Source organism: Cyrtonyx montezumae, unplaced genomic scaffold, assembly GCF_038088225.1.
Source record: "Cyrtonyx montezumae isolate F1298 unplaced genomic scaffold, pur_monq_1.0 scaffold_13, whole genome shotgun sequence".
Taxonomy (NCBI): Eukaryota; Metazoa; Chordata; class Aves; order Galliformes; family Odontophoridae; genus Cyrtonyx; species Cyrtonyx montezumae.
Genome location: NW_027071859.1, coordinates 29,499,113 through 29,516,968, shown reverse-complemented (window position 1 = coordinate 29,516,968; position 17,856 = coordinate 29,499,113). Strand labels below are relative to the sequence as shown.

At 35.3% G+C, this 17,856-nt stretch overlaps 1 protein-coding gene across 4 annotated transcripts in view; it reads right to left on the bottom strand.

Moving 5' to 3' along the window:
- The window catches only part of MYO6 (myosin VI), a 71,327-nt gene that overhangs the window by 11,545 nt on the left and 41,926 nt on the right, over positions 1–17,856 (bottom strand). For 2 of the 4 annotated variants that reach the window (XM_065730913.1, XM_065730916.1), the window contains exons 18-29: positions 16,774–16,812; positions 15,715–15,808; positions 14,240–14,370; positions 14,062–14,139; positions 12,999–13,128; positions 12,094–12,184; positions 9,012–9,162; positions 7,581–7,789; positions 7,115–7,193; positions 5,019–5,179; positions 2,387–2,416; positions 1,901–1,939 (exon numbers count right to left, since the gene is read on the bottom strand). In XM_065730913.1, the coding sequence (XP_065586985.1) occupies positions 1,901–1,939; positions 2,387–2,416; positions 5,019–5,179; positions 7,115–7,193; positions 7,581–7,789; positions 9,012–9,162; positions 12,094–12,184; positions 12,999–13,128; positions 14,062–14,139; positions 14,240–14,370; positions 15,715–15,808; positions 16,774–16,812 (1,232 nt within the window). The remainder of the gene's footprint in view (positions 1–1,900; positions 1,940–2,386; positions 2,417–5,018; positions 5,180–7,114; positions 7,194–7,580; positions 7,790–9,011; positions 9,163–12,093; positions 12,185–12,998; positions 13,129–14,061; positions 14,140–14,239; positions 14,371–15,714; positions 15,809–16,773; positions 16,813–17,856) is intronic. The other 2 variants (XM_065730914.1, XM_065730915.1) reach the window with 1 other exon arrangement.

The following is a 17,856-nucleotide window of genomic DNA, read 5'->3' as shown; positions in this document are numbered from 1 at the left end:
ATTTATGTGGTATTTTTCCTTTTTAGTTAAGAGGATATTTTTATATTTTCTATGACATTTTTCTCTGCCTATTTCTCTGAAAGTGGAAATAAAAAAATAAATTGCAGTTAAGTTTTATAGAATAAAACATCTGTTTAGCTAAATGTTCTTCTTAATAGCAACTGAACCATCTCTTGAAATGTAATTAAAACTACAGAACCTTAGTGTTCATTGCTGCATCAGTTTAATTACGCCTCCTCACACTATTAATCTGAGCCAACGCACAACTCCCAGTTTACATGAGAAGTTTGAAAAACTGCCTTGTCTTTTTATCAGTACAGAGCTAAGGGGCAGTAACTCCTCCTCATTCTTAGCAGTATTCATGATTAATATAAATCACTGAATAGACAATTCCTTTCAAAATATGTATTTTAATGTTTTGTTACCATTAGTTGCTAAAACATTAGAGGATTGCTACTAAATGCAATTTCAACTACCTGGCGTCTAACCTTGTTGAACAAAGGATTTGACAAATCCAGAGGATTTTCCTTATTTAGCAACACAACCCACCACTCTAAGAGTTTGCAACATAATTTAGAGCAGCAGGACTAGGCTGTAAGATCTCTGGTTAAAGCAGCAATCTTTAAGAATGCTAATCCAATTGAGTGGCTTAGCTTTCCCATTACAGTACTACTCTGCACTCTGCAGATCACTGTTGTTTTCTACGTGACTCTACATGTAACAGCCTGGCAGTAAGAGGAGTATCATGCTTGACAGTCACTCTTCACCACTCAAACATTATGTATCATAAACAGTATTTGTAGATTTCAACTTACAGTCTCAAGTCAAAAGTTTTGATTATTTGAGCAGTAAAAAAAAAAAAGTCAAACAAGCAGAAAATATTGCATTTTTAAGTAAAGCCTCTGATTTGGTCAAAGTTTTGTGATTATTTTGCATGTTAAGGTTTGTCCATCATCACCACAACTGTGTCCATACATGCACTACAATCTGTCCCTCTAAATTTGCAGTCTAACAATTAAATTCAGCACTGTTTACTGCTGTTCATAAAATAACACTGTAAGAAACAGTTGCATTCACAGTTATTAACATTATGACTATCATTAATCATGTCTAGTCAATCTTCATGTCTAGTCAATATATACACAGCAGCCTGGTTTGTTTTACAACTCCAAATATTTGTACTTCTGATTTAAAACTCTGACAAGTAGTGTCAGAAGACTTTTTTTGCCTTCACAGTCCATCAAACACCTGATTACCCTCTGACACGGAGGTCATTTTAACCATCCTAACACTCAAAACTATGAGACTGTTGCAGTACAATTGTATTTAGATGTAAACCTACATTTTCCCTTACTCCTGCATTGTACATAAAACCTTCTATTACTACCCAAGAAATCTCAGAATAACATTGTGTTTACATGCCTTAAGGGAGTTTCAATATGCTTTTAACAAAACAATTTCCTTAACTGTTTTTATTTGAATTAAATTATAGGTGGAATGTTTTCAAATTAAATAGACAGTTATATTAACATAATTTACTCAAATTTGTAGAAATTCTTCTTTCCAAGAAGCAGACTCTAGTATTTTATTATCCTAAGAACAGTGAAAAGTGAAGAAATCTGAACAAATCTTACCAAAGTTATACAAAATACCAGGGTACTGAAATTTTGTTATTTATATAATCAAGTAAATTAGCATTAAAAAATTACTGAAAAATGAGTGTTAATCAAAAAAGGTGCTGATAAAGGAAACTTATCTGAAACAATCTGTGTTCTTAAAAATTAAAAAAACAATTTGTGTTCACTTAAAAAACAGATTTCTTTTTTTTTTAAAAACACATTTCATGTGTGATTTCTTTTCATTAAATGATTTATTCATTCAATATTTTCTTCTCACCTACCTAGACAACATTTCTGACATTTCTTTGGCCATTTGTTCCCTATAAAAAAATTGACATATAAGCATATACCAAATATATTAAAATTTAAAAAGCCTTATTAACTGTGATAGTCTGTTGCCAACCAAGCCAAAGCTAATTAAAATGCAGAAAATGAGCAGCAATTTATTTAATAACATCCATTTTAAAGCATAAATCACATACGATTCTTTAGTAAGAGCAAATTAATTGTATGAGGCTGTGAAAAAAATGGCTGTATGTGAAAAAAAAATTACACTAATTATGATCTTGAAATAGATGTTAGGTTTTTAACTTGTTTACTAGACAAATGATTAGGGGATATGAAGTTGATTTAAAGTTTGCAGTTGCATTCTAACAAAGATTGTCACAAATTATTAGTAAATGGGAAGACTAGATCAATTTTCCTCTGAATTAATTACTGTTACTTCTTTTCTATTAAAGTATTCAAATGGAAAAAAAGTGCCATACGCAGTCATTTGCAGCTTTGTTCCATTGGCTCTGCAAACAGAAGATACTTTTGTTAGTTAGCCTATTTTCTTAGTTATCTTTCTAAGAATCTGAAAGTAGGATAAGGTGGATCATGGTAGCCATTCCCATAATTTATATTTTTTCTTCTTTTCTTTAGTATTGTTTTATGAAGTTAGACTGAGATAATTTAAGAAAAACTACGAGACTTAGCATTCATACATTTTATGTCTGGATAAACACACCACAAGAAATAACAAGACTTATTTAGCTACTCTGGAAACATAACAGATAGTTTCTTCATGCAAGCTGTGGAAATCACTGAACCTAACTGACACCAAGACACCGACTGCCCCACACTTACAAAAAAAGTGATAACATTAGATATGCTACAAATTAACACTTACTCAGACTGTTGGAACAATCCAGACAGAATAGATAAATTCATGTGATCTTCAGTGAAGTGAACTTTTCTGTGGTGCTTTATGTCATACTACGTTTCACTAAGACACGTAAATTATAACATACTGCACAGATGAAAACAGGTCACTAACTGATTTTTGTTCAAATGCTAAACATGTAAGGAAAGTTCCATTTATGTGCAGTAAACCCCTTACGATGCATACTTGCAAATTCTGGACGAATAATAAAGATGAGTGAAGCTAGAAGCCCAGCACACTCAGTAGTTAAGAATAAAAAGCTGCCTTAACAAACTCTTCTTTGAGACGAATCAATCGGTATATTTGTAAAATAAACAACTAATACTTACAAACGTGTAAATATCAATGAAAGAAAGGTATTGAGGAAAGAAAAGAGTAAAGCACAGGCTACCCATTTTCAAACATACCAACACATAAGTGCCACAGGTTCCTTAAAAAAATGAGCAAAACCTGGATGTACCTTTCAGCTGGTACATAGACGTCATCTTATTCTTACTGATTTCACACTACTGGTAGCACAACACAAAAGGAAATAATGCTTTCCTCATGCCAATGTGTAAAGCTGGAATGATCCTTTTAATTTTTTTATTAAAAAAAAATTGTGTGAAGCCACTGTAGAACCAGTACACTGCATGAATTCATTAGGCAGTAACATACTTTGCACCTTACTGACCTGAGATTTAAAAGAAAAGGAAACATAAGTCACATAAGAAATGTATCCTGCAGGAGTACATGGGTCTCTAATCCAGAAGATGTCTGAATACAAACCTCCTAGACTCCAGTAAAATGTTAAGTGATTAACAGTTAAAATAAGTGCTGAGGATTTAAGTTTAAATGACTAAATTATGTTTTGCTCAAACCAATGAAGAGATTTGATTTCAGAGAGGCAAGCCCACACGGGTAAGAAGAAAATTCACACATGTAGAAATGTATCTACTACTTTTCTTATAGATTTATACCTAATCTTGTTCAAAAAAGGATTTACACAGCTAACTTAATTGCTCAGACCATTCTATACATTCTCGTCATTTCGAAGAGTCTTCACAAGACAAAGGTTAGGATCACCTGTCAGCAGCAAAAAGCACTGTATCAACTGGAGTTTCACTGACCTCTTTGAGAAGTTAGTGAGTTCTCTGAGTCCTTGTAGACTAATCCCTCCCTTCTTCCATCTTTGAGAGAAATTTGCTATGTTGTAACACTACACGACTTTCACTAGGAAAGCACAAACATTTCCAGAATGCTGTCTGTAAAGCGCTTAATTTGGATACTCAGTTGAGCATATTAAAGTCATGTCTGAGACAATATGACAGCAATTGTAAAAAAACTGAGGGCAAAACCACAGTAACTTGAGCCAAGCTGTCTACAAATTAACATTGTACATGACAAAAAAAAAAAAAAAACCTACCTAGCTATGACATGTAGACATACAACTATTAAAAGTATACATCTAAATGAAATTTGATTAACAAAGAGAACTTATCTAAGAGCTTTAAATTTCTTATAAACCTTCTTTCCACTACAACAAGTGAAGGTCACATCACTAAACCAATGACATGATCATATGGGTAGGTTCTACTGCAATACAAACAACGAGTCTCATTTTTATCGCACTTTTACGCAAAATCCTTATGTTCAATTGCTGGCTGCAAAGATCCCTTAGAAAGCAAGAGATATCTTGCTTTGCAGACAGTAGGGATCTGTACGCTAAAAACAAACACTTCCTGACAAACCCAAAAATTCAAACAAAAGAAAAGACATCTAATTTTCAAATCCATCCGTGTTACATATATTAATTCTATTTAAAAAAAAAATCTTACCAGATAAGATAATCATTTCTGCCTTCAAAGAGTGCTTCTTGTTAAAATAAAATACACAAATACATAATATACTATTGAAATCATCAAAAAGAGTACATTATTACTACTTACCACTAAAGAAATTCCATTCCCTACCTTAAATGAGTCATAAAAATAGCAACTTAACACGGTTGCCATGCTTGTCAAAACTCAAGAAACAAGAGAAAACTGCATTTCTATTCACAAATACCTACTAAATTACTGATATAGCAATTAAGCAAACCAGAGACACTAGTTAACTAATACAAAAATACATAAAACAAAACAAGCAAGAGCTTAGTATTCTCAAAAGAATGAGGTGAGTGAGAAGAAAAGAAATTTAAGTATTAAACTCCATACCTGCTCAATCCTACATCAAGCTTTGTCTCTTCAGTGCTGAGTTCTGCCCCAGTTTGGGCAATTCTCATTGCAAGTTCACGATCACGACGTTCCTGTTCAAGAACTGCCTGGTGCTGAGTTTCCTCTTCTCGTTCTCTAGCTAGCTGAGCCTCAATTTCAGCCTGTATTATGAAAACATATTTATATATGTAACATATATATAAAAAAATATATAAATATATAACATATATATAAAAATGCTACATAAACGAATAGCAAAAATACGCCTAGTATATTTACAGATTTAAAACATACTAAATTTAGAGAATTAATGATGCTAACGGTATTGATATTTTGCTTGACACAAGCAAAACAGCTACAGACTGCTATCCTGATCCTCATAAAATTTATTAAATTATTAATGTATTATCAATTTAGATTGAAGTGCAAAAAATTATTCTTTATTTAAAAAATCATTAAGGCCTTGCAAAAAATAGATTTTATTACAAAATATACTTGAAAGTTGCCTATTACTATTAAAAATCTGACGACACAGAGCCCTATGTTTATTCTCCACATCACTAACACTGCATTCCCTTACTATTCTTCATTTAACATTTAAGACTTTGCATCAAGCACTGCTTTGCACACAGGTCTGGGGGTTCATTTTGAAAGGAGATTAACACTGGAATCCTCTGCAGACTGGATCTGGGTTTGAATTTAAGTGAACTACCAAATTTCCACTTACTGCAGTGGAAAAATAATCTAAATATAACACCTCTGAAGAACAAAGCTGTAATTCCAGTTTTTCACTTTTATTTAATAAAGAATCTTACACACATAAGAAGAAAACGTCACCATTCAATTCTAAGTTCAAATAGCCACCTATGCCAACTATTAGCAGTGCCTTCCTTGGTGCCCAAGCCAATGTAGGACACAAAGTCACTTCCCATTCAGCATCACAAATTTGCACCAGGAGTACAGCAACACCAATAATTTGCCTTCTTAGTAGCATTTGCCTTCTTCCAGACCTCAACACCTTCCTCCGATGGCTGTGACCTTCCAAAGATGATCACAAGTGGCTTTGCAGCATATGATCAGCTCCTTAAATCAAATCTATGAACCTATGAACAGGGAAGTAATTGTCCCCCTGTACTCAGCACTGGTGAGGCTGCACCTTGAGTACTGTGTTCAGTTTTGGGCCCCTCACTGCAAGTAAGACATTAAAGTCCTGAAGCAGAGAAGGGCAACTAAACTGGTGAGGGGTCTGTAGCACAGGCCTTATGAGGAGCAGCTGAGGGAGCTGGGATTATTCATTCTGGAGGAGGATGAGGGGAGACCTTATTTCTCTCTATTTTCAGGGATTTGATTTAGTAGTTCAGTGTGTAGGGATGGTGATAGGAGGATGGTTGGACTAGATGATCTTGTAGGTCCTTTCCAACCTAATGAACCTATGAACCTTCAGCACTTACAGACAAATCCTATCAGGTCTTATGGGCATCCATCGATCCAGCTTTAATGTTCCCTAATCTGAATTTCATTTACTTGCTGCCAATTTTTGACAAAGATTCAGTGACCTGGAACTCCTGAAGGCTAGTTTTATAAGTAAAAGCAAATAAACATTCAGCAACTTTTTGTTTGTTTTTCTTTTCCTACTTTTGCTTTATTCTCATCATTATTACAATTGTAAGATGGCAAACATTTTTCTCACTTCTTATTCTATTCTCTATTCCTATTCAATCATGTCAGCAAACACTATCAAAATAATTTTAGTAATATTAAGCTTATAAACATTATTCTTTTGACTCTCTCTTATGTCTCTGAGAAAACATACATGCTTACTACAAACATTTTCCCAGAAGAAGATTCTTCATGGCTCTCATTCACATGCACATTCTTATCTGAAAACTGAATTTAGCTTATGCATTTTTCCCTTGCAGTTATAATTCAGTTATAGCACTACTTCTAGACAGATTATATTAGGTGTATCAAATGCAACACACTATAATTTTGAGACACATTTATACAACAATGCCATTAGACTCAGTGGAAATGTTAAGCTGTGAAAAAGATTCATAAACAAAAACAAATCAATAAAACCATTGCTAAAACAGTACCTGAATACGCTTTTCTTCCTCTTCTCTCTTTTTTCTTTCTTCCTCTTCCTGTTTTCTCTTTGCCTCTATTTCAGATTTCCTATTACAAAAGAGGAAGAGGAAATGAAAACTTCTGGTAAGTTACTACAATGCAAGAAAACAAGTATTATCAAAGCATCTCCCATAAAATTAAATGACAATCCAAGAGACTGTACAGTGATGACAAGACTTGTATTTAAAGTCAAAGACTCATGCAAGTCCATCTGTATTATGAGCTGCATCATAAAATCTTTCCAATACTCTATTCTGACTACACTTAACAGTAAAACTGTTGGGAACGTAGAGGAAATACTCTAACAATGAACAGCACACACAATAGAAGTACAATACAAGTGATGCTTGTCAAGCATAGTAAAAATAAAAATAAACTAATTGAGTGCTTTTCCTATTTTCTTATTTTAAAGCCAGCAACTTATTCAGTACTCACAGGCGCCTTTCTTCTTCTTCCTTCCTTCGGCGTTGCTCTTCCTCTTCACGTCTCTTTCTTTCTTTTTCCATTTCCTCCTGGATGCGTCGTAGCCTCTCTGCTTCTTCCTCTTGCTGTTTTTTCTTTTGCAGTGCACTCAGAAGCTGTTCTGAGCTTTTAACTAAAGCATCATATTCTTTCATTATCTGTTCTCTAGTCATCATTGTGGTCTGCAAAATGATAACAACAAGAGGGGATGGATAATAATCATTTACATTTGTAATGCACTTTAAAAAAGTGTATTCAAAAATTGCATTTGAGAAATGAAAAGTTCTGAGCATTGTAATTAAATTACACATATACTGCAAGGTAAGTGAACTTAAGCAGATCTTGTGGACCCAATGCTCTCTTCTCATACTGAACTGCAGAAACTAGCCTCCTAGACACAAATTTTCCTTAAAACATCCATTCATTGCTGAAACCTTGTCATTATGCAACAGAAATTAACTCTTAATATCCTAAGATGATAACTAATAGCCTACTATGTTCATTTCTGTGTTACGTTCTTACATTCTATAGTGCTTATTTACATTTCTGCCTTTTATATCGCACTACACAACAGCTTTAATAACTCTTACTGTGGGCCACACTCTGACTTATGGATTTAAGAAAAAAGTTATTGATAACCGATGTCTCAAAAGAAAATTAAAAAAAAAAAATAAAGCAGTTGCCTTCACTACACACTTTCAAATTTCACTGATAACTACAGTTTAATTCCACTTTAGAATGCACATTGATGCATACCAATAAAACTGTGACATAGGATGTTTTCTGACCGTTTTGAGGATACACCATGACAATAATCAAGTTTTCTGATTTTCATTAGAAAAAAAGCAGTATAGGTTACCCATACCACCATTCCAACAGTGATTTTAAACAATAAAACATTTACACAGGACACTCAGAAGGCTATAACATAGTATGAAACATAAAATACAAGACATTCATTTTTTTTTGCTAACATCAACAGATTCCAGAGCACTTTCATTCTGTGTGCTTTCCTGCAAAGAGACCATAGAAGCAAATTCAACTAAATTCCATTTACAAACATGCCTGTAAAAACTTACAACTTAAATATCAATCTCCTCACTCTGTGCTGTTTTTTAGGTTTAACTCCTGATTAATAATAAAAGCAGTAAGTCAATTACTACCACCACCCATCTCATACGATCAGCATACACTCATTCTCCAATGGTGATTCCACAAATTATAACAAAATCCAGATTAACTTCAGTAACATTCACAAATAATATAAAAAGGATTTAGTAGTGTTTACTGCCTCTGAAAAAAATGATATTTCTATATTTAAATGTCTTTCCTATAAAAATTAAACACCCTGACCTTTTAAATTAAGTTCTCAGAGGATTTCTAATTCTCTGATTAATATCATACCTTAATTTTGGTCATTGAAGCATCAATTGAATACTCCAGCTCCTTGATCTGCTTGCTTGTCTCTGCCTTCCCCTCCTTCAGAGCACTTACTACTTCATTAAACTTATCAAGTCTCTTTTTCAGCGTACGCACCTTTATCAGACCATCAATGCTGTGAATATAAGGCAGTTTATTTGAGATGTTTTCACAAGTCTGTGTTTTTAAAGCTACCACTACCATTCAACATCAAAGAGGTAAACAGAGAGACAAGTTATGCTTTCAGATAGAGTCCACCACCTTCCTGAAATTCAAACATTATCAGTGTGAACTAATTAAACTGCAGAGAAGCCTTTTACTAACAATTAACATTAATACCAATTATCAGTGACCACGTCTTTAAGCAGGTAGGAAAATTGATTTTTATTGTGAGAAGCAGTAGTCTCCCTTCCCTCCCCCCCCCAGTAGTAAACTATTAGAATCATCACCACTTGAAGATTTTGCTGGCGTCCTGTTACGAGTGGTGTCCCCCAAGGGTCAGTCCTGGGGCCCATCTTATTTAATATCTTTATTGATGACCTAGATGAGGGAATTGAGTGTACCCTCAGTAAGTTTGCAGATGACACCAAGTTGGGAGGATGTGTCAAACTGCCTGAGGGTAGGGAGGCCCTTCAGAGGGATTTGGATAGGCTGAACAGCTGGGCTGAGCTCAATGGGATGAGGTTCAATCAGACCAAGTGCCGGGTCCTGCACTTTGGCCACAATAACCCCATGCAATGCTATAGGCTTGGGGCAGAATGGCTTGAAGAATGTAGAGAGGAAAAGGACCTGGGGGTGTTGGTTGATGCTCGGCTCAACATGAGCCGGCAGTGTGCCCAGGTGGCCAAGAAGGCCAATGGCATCCTGGCCTGTATTAGAAATAGTGTAGCCAGCAGGAGCAGGGAGGTGATCATCCCCCTGTACTCAGCTCTGGTACGGCCGCACCTCGAGTACTGTGTTCAGTTTTGGGCCCCTCACTACAAGAAGGACATTGAGGCCCTGGAGCGTGTTCAGAGAAGGGCAACAAAACTGGTGAGGGGTCTGGAGCACAAGTCTTATGAGGAGCGGCTGAGGGAGCTGGGATTGTTCAGTCTGGAGAAGAGGAGGCTCAGAGGAGACCTTATTGCACTCTACCACTTCCTGAAGGGGGGTTGTGGTGAGGAGGGGGTGGGCCTCTTCTCCCTGATAAATAACGACAGGACGAGAGGGAATGGCCACAAGTTGAGCCCGGGAAGATTTAGATTAGACCTGAGGAAGCATTTCTTTTCTGAAAGAGTGGTCAGGCACTGGAATGGCCTGCCTAGGGAGGTGGTTGAGGCACCATCCCTAGCGCTGTTCAAGAAGCGTTTAGATGAGGTGCTAAGGGATTTGATTTAGTAGTTGGGTAGGGATAGTGATAGGAGTATGGTTGGACTAGATGATCTTGTAGGTCCTTTCCAACTTTATGAACCTATGAACCTATTTTGAATGGAGTTGACAAATTTGAGTTGTGTTATTTACAGACCCATCAGGCTGAATCAGATAAAAACAATACTGAATCTGATGAGAGAAAAATGGAATCTAGGATATCTTGCAGCTTCCTAAAGAAGCAATACTGAAGACAAATGATAGAAATCACAACTCTGCAGATACAGTCTTCTTAGAAATCATCAAAATCAGAAATGACAAGGACCAAAATGAAATGTTTTTCGAAGGATGTAGAAAAAATATTTGATAGGAAATCCACTAATAAAGAACAGAGTGTCAGATCTCTATGAAAAAGGTGTCAGCGATGCATAATGACCACTGTTTTCTCCATCAGTACTCATGCAATCAAATTATAGTTAATGCAGTTATTTAATTTAAAGAAGAGGCAAAGTAGAACACACAATTATTATGATAAAGAAGAAATAAGGCCTATAACAGAAGGTGTGAATGAGTAAAGAACAAAAACTAATGAGCTTAAATTGCAGCTAGACTTAACTGAGCATTCCCAGTAACTACACTATCACTGAAGGATTTTTTTAATAGAACCAAACAGATATCTCTTAGGGTCTCAGATTTACAGAATCAGACAATCATAAAAGGCCTTGAGTTGAAATGGTCCTCTAGAATGAACATCAAGATCCAAACCCCTGTAATATGCAGTGTCACTGCCCACCAGAGCTCAGGCTGCCCAGGGCCCCATCCAACCTGCCCTTGAGTGACTCCAGGGATAGAGCATCCACACCTTCTCTGGGCAGCATGTGCCAGGGCCTCACAACAACAACAACAACAACAACAAATCTTTCTTATTCCTAATTTTGGCTATACAATTATTTAGGCCATTCATCCTTGAAAGACAGGTAGAACAGAGCACTTCTCAAAGCCTCTTTCAGTCACACTTGGCATCATTCTAGGACTTCAGATACAGTTAGCTGTACATAGTACATCTCTCTACTGGTTTCAGTTGGGACAGAGCTGATTTTCTTCATAGTCTGATATGATGCTGTGTTTTGGCATAGAAAAAAAGCAATGTTGATAACACACCAATGTCTTAGTCATTGCTGAGCAGTGCTGAACAGAGTCAAGGACATTTCAGTTTTTCAGCCTTTGGTAATGTCCTGCTAGTGTGGAAAACCTGGGAGCACAAGGAGCTGAGAGGGGACAGAACCAGACCTAATCTGGCCAAAAGCATACTCTATATCATATAAGATAATGCAAAAAGTTTAAAAATGGAGGGAAGTCAGACTGGAAGACATCTGCTGTTCAGCAGCTAGCTGGAAATTAATTAGCAGGCAGAAAGCAACTGCATTATTCATCACCTCTTTGTAAAATAAACATATACATAGATATATATAATCGTAACTGTTATTTTTTCCTTCTTCATTTTCTGTCTCAGTAAACAGTTTTTATCTCAACTCATGAGTTCCTCTTTGTTGCTTTTTTCCCCATTTCTCTCCTCCATTCCACTGGGATTGTGGAGTTAGGAAACAAATATGAGGTGCTTAGCAGCCTGCTGGGTTAAACCACAACAGTGTCCTTTTCACATTCCTAAGAAAGTATTATACATGTATCCATTTTCTTCAACCAAGGAATATCCTCTTACCGTGGTTTGTGTTTTCTCTTGCAAAGCCACATTCGAATAGTCTTTTGTATTTTGATGCAGGCACTAGCTCGGTATTTTATCTTATTTTTCACTGTAAACACACAAGAGATACTGAGTCTCAATGGTTTAAACAATTTAACACAACTATATTCCTCACATACCTGTGAAGGCTACAGTACATAGACTGCATGTGCTTTGAGAGCTAGGTCAAATACATAAAATGCATCAGACAACAGAATTCACTATCCTGAGAGAGAAGCCCCATAAGGGCTCCCCCTGTGATAATTCAGCACAAAAACTAAAAAATTCTCCAAACAAAATCACTACTACCAACAATCTTTATTCCTCACTGCTTTATTTCTACTCCTCACCACAAGCTGAGCAGGCCAAGCACTTACAAACTGCGAACCCATAGTGCTGGGCACTTACTTATTGGCAGTAGTAACAGGAGTGGAGATGCTTGCCCCATTATGTATGTCAGTGCTCTCAAGCCTGCAGTTTTTGTCTAGAGGTAACTCTTAAACAGATGCTCTCCAGATTGTCACAGCTGGGAGTTCAGCTAATGCTCTTTCCTGCTGATGTAAAAGCCTCTTCCTCCACAAGACCTGCGACTGCTAGCTACTTCTGAGCAGGTGTTTACCTATATACATCAGTGAGCACCCAAGCATCCCAGATACTGGAGATCAGAAGATGCAACCCACCATCCCTTTCACAAACCTCTACTTTACTTTAAGTCCTTATATATGTCCCTGATACATAGCACACAAAATCTCACCAGCCTTGAAAGCAAATTACTCAGATTTCAGCACAGAACCACCTGAAATACACGCTCTTTGCCACATTTATGGGAAGTTATAATTGCTTTGTTTTTCATACTTTAATTTAATAAAACATTAAATACATACATTTAATTACTGAGAGAGAACACCACTGAACTTTTTTCCAACGACTGCAGATGAGCCAGTGATTCACCCGTTTAACTAGCTCTGCTAAGTGATCCGGATCAGACTTCATTATCTGATCAAACTCTGCAAACTAAACACAAAACCAGTTTTACAAATGAGAAGAACAGAAAGCATTAAATATTACTACTAAAGAGCATCTTGAGTTCAAAAGGTAAAATACTTTTAATATACACTATGTCACCATTATATTGGCTATCAATTAATTCAAGTCAGTATATGTCTGGCACCTTTCATGAGAACAAGAATTAGCACTGTTTTACTTTTAATTGATGCATAACACTGTATTTTGCATAATCCAACAATTCATCATCATTAAAAATAATTATTGCTTGAATTATTGAGAATAATTTGTTTTTCCACTTTCTGCATAGTCACTCTAATCTTCCACATCTACAAGACACCTCTAACAATACCTGTGCGGGAAAACACTTCTCAGTTTTTAATTTTTGCACAAGAGTCCAACTAAAGTCAGTCTTTTCTGAAAATGCTATACTTTCTGACATTTATCAGACAGTCAGGACACTCTTCTAGGACTACAATAGTTTTTCATATCTATTCACAATAGCTTTCTACGTCTTTCTCTCCACAGAAGTAGCAATGCTCAGAATCACATTTCATCTATAAATTGATCTTAGCAGAAAACATTTACTCATTTGCTCTGATTTGCTCTCTCAGTATTCAGCAAAACCTTAGTCTTAAGACTTCTTTTGATAAAATCAAAAGTCGTAAAGGGTTCAACATCTGGGCAACCTGTAGCATATAATCATTGCTTCAAGAATACAGCAGCATTAACAACAATACTATGAAATCAATTTTTATTGATGGTAGCATCAATTTTTAAAAGATTATGAATAGTATCTATGAAAAACTCTGGGCAAAGTTGGTCATTTTTTTTAGCAGGGCACTGAACGACATCTTCAGAAGTTCCTCCCTTCCAACCCAATTTATTCTATGAAACCCTATTTATTTTATTTATATTCATATAAAAAAAGAGAAATATTACCTTGCCAGGTCTAAAAAACACCTTTGTTAACCCAAATTTGTAGTCAATTTCATTTAGTCCCAAAGCTTTAAATAGCGCCTGAAAAACAGCAAACAGGAAGATTGATATTCTGTCTCCTTCAAGATAACAATATATTTTCAGACCTAAATAATAGTGAAAAACATTTCATTTCTTTCACCTTGCAAAAGAGTCTGGGATCCAATCGTGCCAATTTTTCAGGCAAATATTTCTTGTACATATTATATAGTTCATGAAACGAAGCTCGTGAAGGGAAACCACCTTGCATCAAATCCAGAACAGACACCATTCCTAAATTCATAGAAACACATGCACAAAAGTGAGTATCAGTAAAATGCAAAGACTTTCTTCAGAGATCTAAACAAAAATTTCAGCTGGGACTTGACTAAGTCTCTAATATGTGATCATCCACAAGAGGTTAATGCTGAACACATGAGTAAAGTTTGACCAATCCCCTCCCTGCCTGAGATGTAAGTAACATCCAGTCATACAGAGCATTTGTTTTTCCTGGTCATTCTTCCTTTTTAGAAGACACGGTATTTTATAATTCATTTTGAAAGAAAGAAAGAAAGAAAGAAAGAAAGAAAGAAAGAAAGAAAGAAAGAAAGAAAGAAAGAAAGAAAGAAAGAAAGAAAGAAAGAAAGAAAGAAAGAAATGATACCCAACCAGGCTTTTATTTTTAGCATGTATATGATATCTGTGGTACAGATACAGTGTAAAATGCAAATGCTGTGCAAAAACATTTTGTGTTCCCGCATTCCTAGTTATCAGTTGTTGAGATGTAATTTTAATGTTCCATATCCTGTTACTGCATTTTGGCTGTACCTACCTAGCACATCAGTAAAGTACAAAGTCAAGAAAAGGTTCAAGTCACTTCGAGCAGCACAGGTCATGCCAGACTTTGCAGACTGTTTCATAATGCTAACAACAGAATTTACATGGATGTACACATGGAAAAGAGGGCTTCTAAGACTGCTGTAAAACACTGCAATTGTCACAGTAGGAGGAAAAGTTTCTTTTTTTTTTCTGACAAGTTAAGTGTTATTAACCTGAAGGAATCCACAGATAAATACTGTTCATAGAACTGTAACCACTGAAAAATTATTAAGCTTTTGTGCTGGTAATACAGCATGCTAAACACACAAGGGCTTGTCAAAACACCAGCTGCAGAGCCTGGAAATATTTCAACTTCAAAAAGAGGAAAAAAAAGATTAAACACAAGCCACTGAACATACAAAAAACACAGAAAAGAAAAAATATATATATTGAAGTACTTTTTTGAATAAACACCCTATGGAAAATGACAATACCAGCACTTCTAATTACCAAATAATCTTTGGTAAAGTTAATTAAAATCAATAGAAAAAAACAGTTGCTAGAAATTGAAGAGATTCTTCTTACAAAGATCAGACCTTATGGCTGAGGTCAATGGCTTCTGGATTTTACTGATTAAAAAAAAAAAGAACAAATTGCAGCACTCCTAAGTAACTTTTGTGTGACATGAACAAGCTAACATCTAGAAATCAAAAATTCAAGCAAGGAAATAGAGCTTCCATCACACATATTTCAAGCTTTGGTGAATCTATAATGTCCAAATTAATAAACAGAGGGAAAAATACCAGAGGCATATGCTACCTGAACATTGAAGCTGGGAGAGGATCTGTCCTCCTTCAAAATGGTGACTCGTCATCTTTAAATTAGGTTTGATGCAACGAATAAAGCTAGATCCCTGTTATTAAAACAACAAGTTAACAAAATCTAGACATTTTGAAACCTCCTGAAGTAAGTTAGTAATTACCAGGGGTGGCAAAAAGGGAAGAAATAAAGTAACAAGTTTTCTGAAAAGAAACACTGACATACTTTTGCTCTCATATATCTTTTTTTACAGTCTAGCCTTGGTCTTTGTTGTAATTTTGAGTTTTCAATCAACTGTTTTCCTTAGCACTAGCACAGTCTAGGACATAGCAGTCTACATTCTGCTGTGTTTATTATCTTCTCCACATCAATATCATCTAAATACCTCAGTTCTCCTGAGTTCACATGCTACCACCAGTCTCCTGACACTAGAGTCATGCAAGACAAACTGGACCTTCCATTCTTTTAACTTTCACTCCTTACCACTTCTTTTGGTTCATGCCTTTGCTCTCCCTTCCCACACACTGTTCCCATCTGCTCATATCACCACAAGTACTACTTCCATAATTTTGATCACTGCTTCCCCTGATAATTCACAGTTATCCTCTCTTTAAGTAAAAGTGAAATAAAATATTCTACTTATAAATGCTTTAACGCAGCTTGAAGACAGACTCTGAATTATTAGTTGCTATCTTTTAAATAAAAACCTTTAAATCTTTTGCTAATTATTCATCTATGATTACCAGTGAATGGAGGGAAATTAAACTGACAAAATTGGAGACTGCAGCTGAGACGGTTCTAATATTTTATTTATTTATTTGCCTACGCTGTGTAATTTTCATGCTACGACATTTTTCTTTTCATGATTTTTGAGTTTTGCTTTTTGAAGAAAGCAAATTAATATTCATTACCTGCAACATAGGCTATTTCTAAGGTGCCACATAACAGCAAATTATGAAGCATTATTTACCACTGGACAGCTACTACCTCAATTACATGAGATAATGGATTATGATCTGTTTTAGAAAACGATGGATCTGCATTTCTGTATATACTTACAGTACTGTGAAGCTTCTCAAGTAGCAAATTTAACTGAGTCTGTAAAAGAAAATTGGAATTTCAATTGTTTTGCCATGACAACCACAGAATCATACACACAAAATAGTGATATGACATTACTGCATGCATGTTCATTGTTAGTAAATCAAACAGAACTGATAAATCACACATTCACATTTTTTAACGGACAAAATCATGCAAGAGTGCATGAATGGTTCTGAAGAAACTGCTTGTGTTTAATTGAACAATACCATGTGTCACCAGTTATTACTGTAACATAAATATCATGAAGAAGTGCAAGAATTTTTGGAAAAAAAAGGAAATATCTGTGTAATAATGTTATGAAGGAAATGAGACAATAATAAAAATATATGTAAAAGTTCAGATTTAATCTTTAAGTGTATCTGCAGTTAAATAACAAAACATGTAAGATATGCTCAGCTTTTTTTTTTCCTTCTTCCTTTTGAAGATACATTGGGAGTATTGAGAATCTTAGTCAAAAGTCATTTCAGTGCATGAATCTGCATAAGGTATTTTTAATTCCAAACTTACACATTTTTAATGCTGTAGTGATGACAATAGTGGAGTCATCAATAGTTTTAAACTACATTTACTTAAGCTGTATTTAAACATACAGTTTTAAGAACACAATCCTGTGATTAACTGGGGGCAAGAATGTGGGATCACCAGATATTTAGGATGCCGAGGGAAAAAGTCACCATTAAATACAAAATAATAGGGACTTAAGTATTCCAGAACTACGTCAGAAAAACAGTTTTAATTAATGGATGTGTCTGTTCTACCACACAGATTATTGTTGTGTAAGCCTTTCTAGCTTACTAGCAAACATTAAGTATGTGGACTGAAGTAAGACAAAATTCTAACTATCCTAACAGATTCTTCATTTTCTGTACTGGCACAGAAGAGGAAAGTATCCTTTCCTTTGATCTTTGACTGATTTTTTTTCTTTTTAACCAAAGCTTTCAATTACCTCGAGTCCAAAAAATCACATTTGAGTCACCTACAGCTGTTAGTCTTCCTTTCAGTGGATAAAACTGTATTTTTTATGTTTCATGGATACAG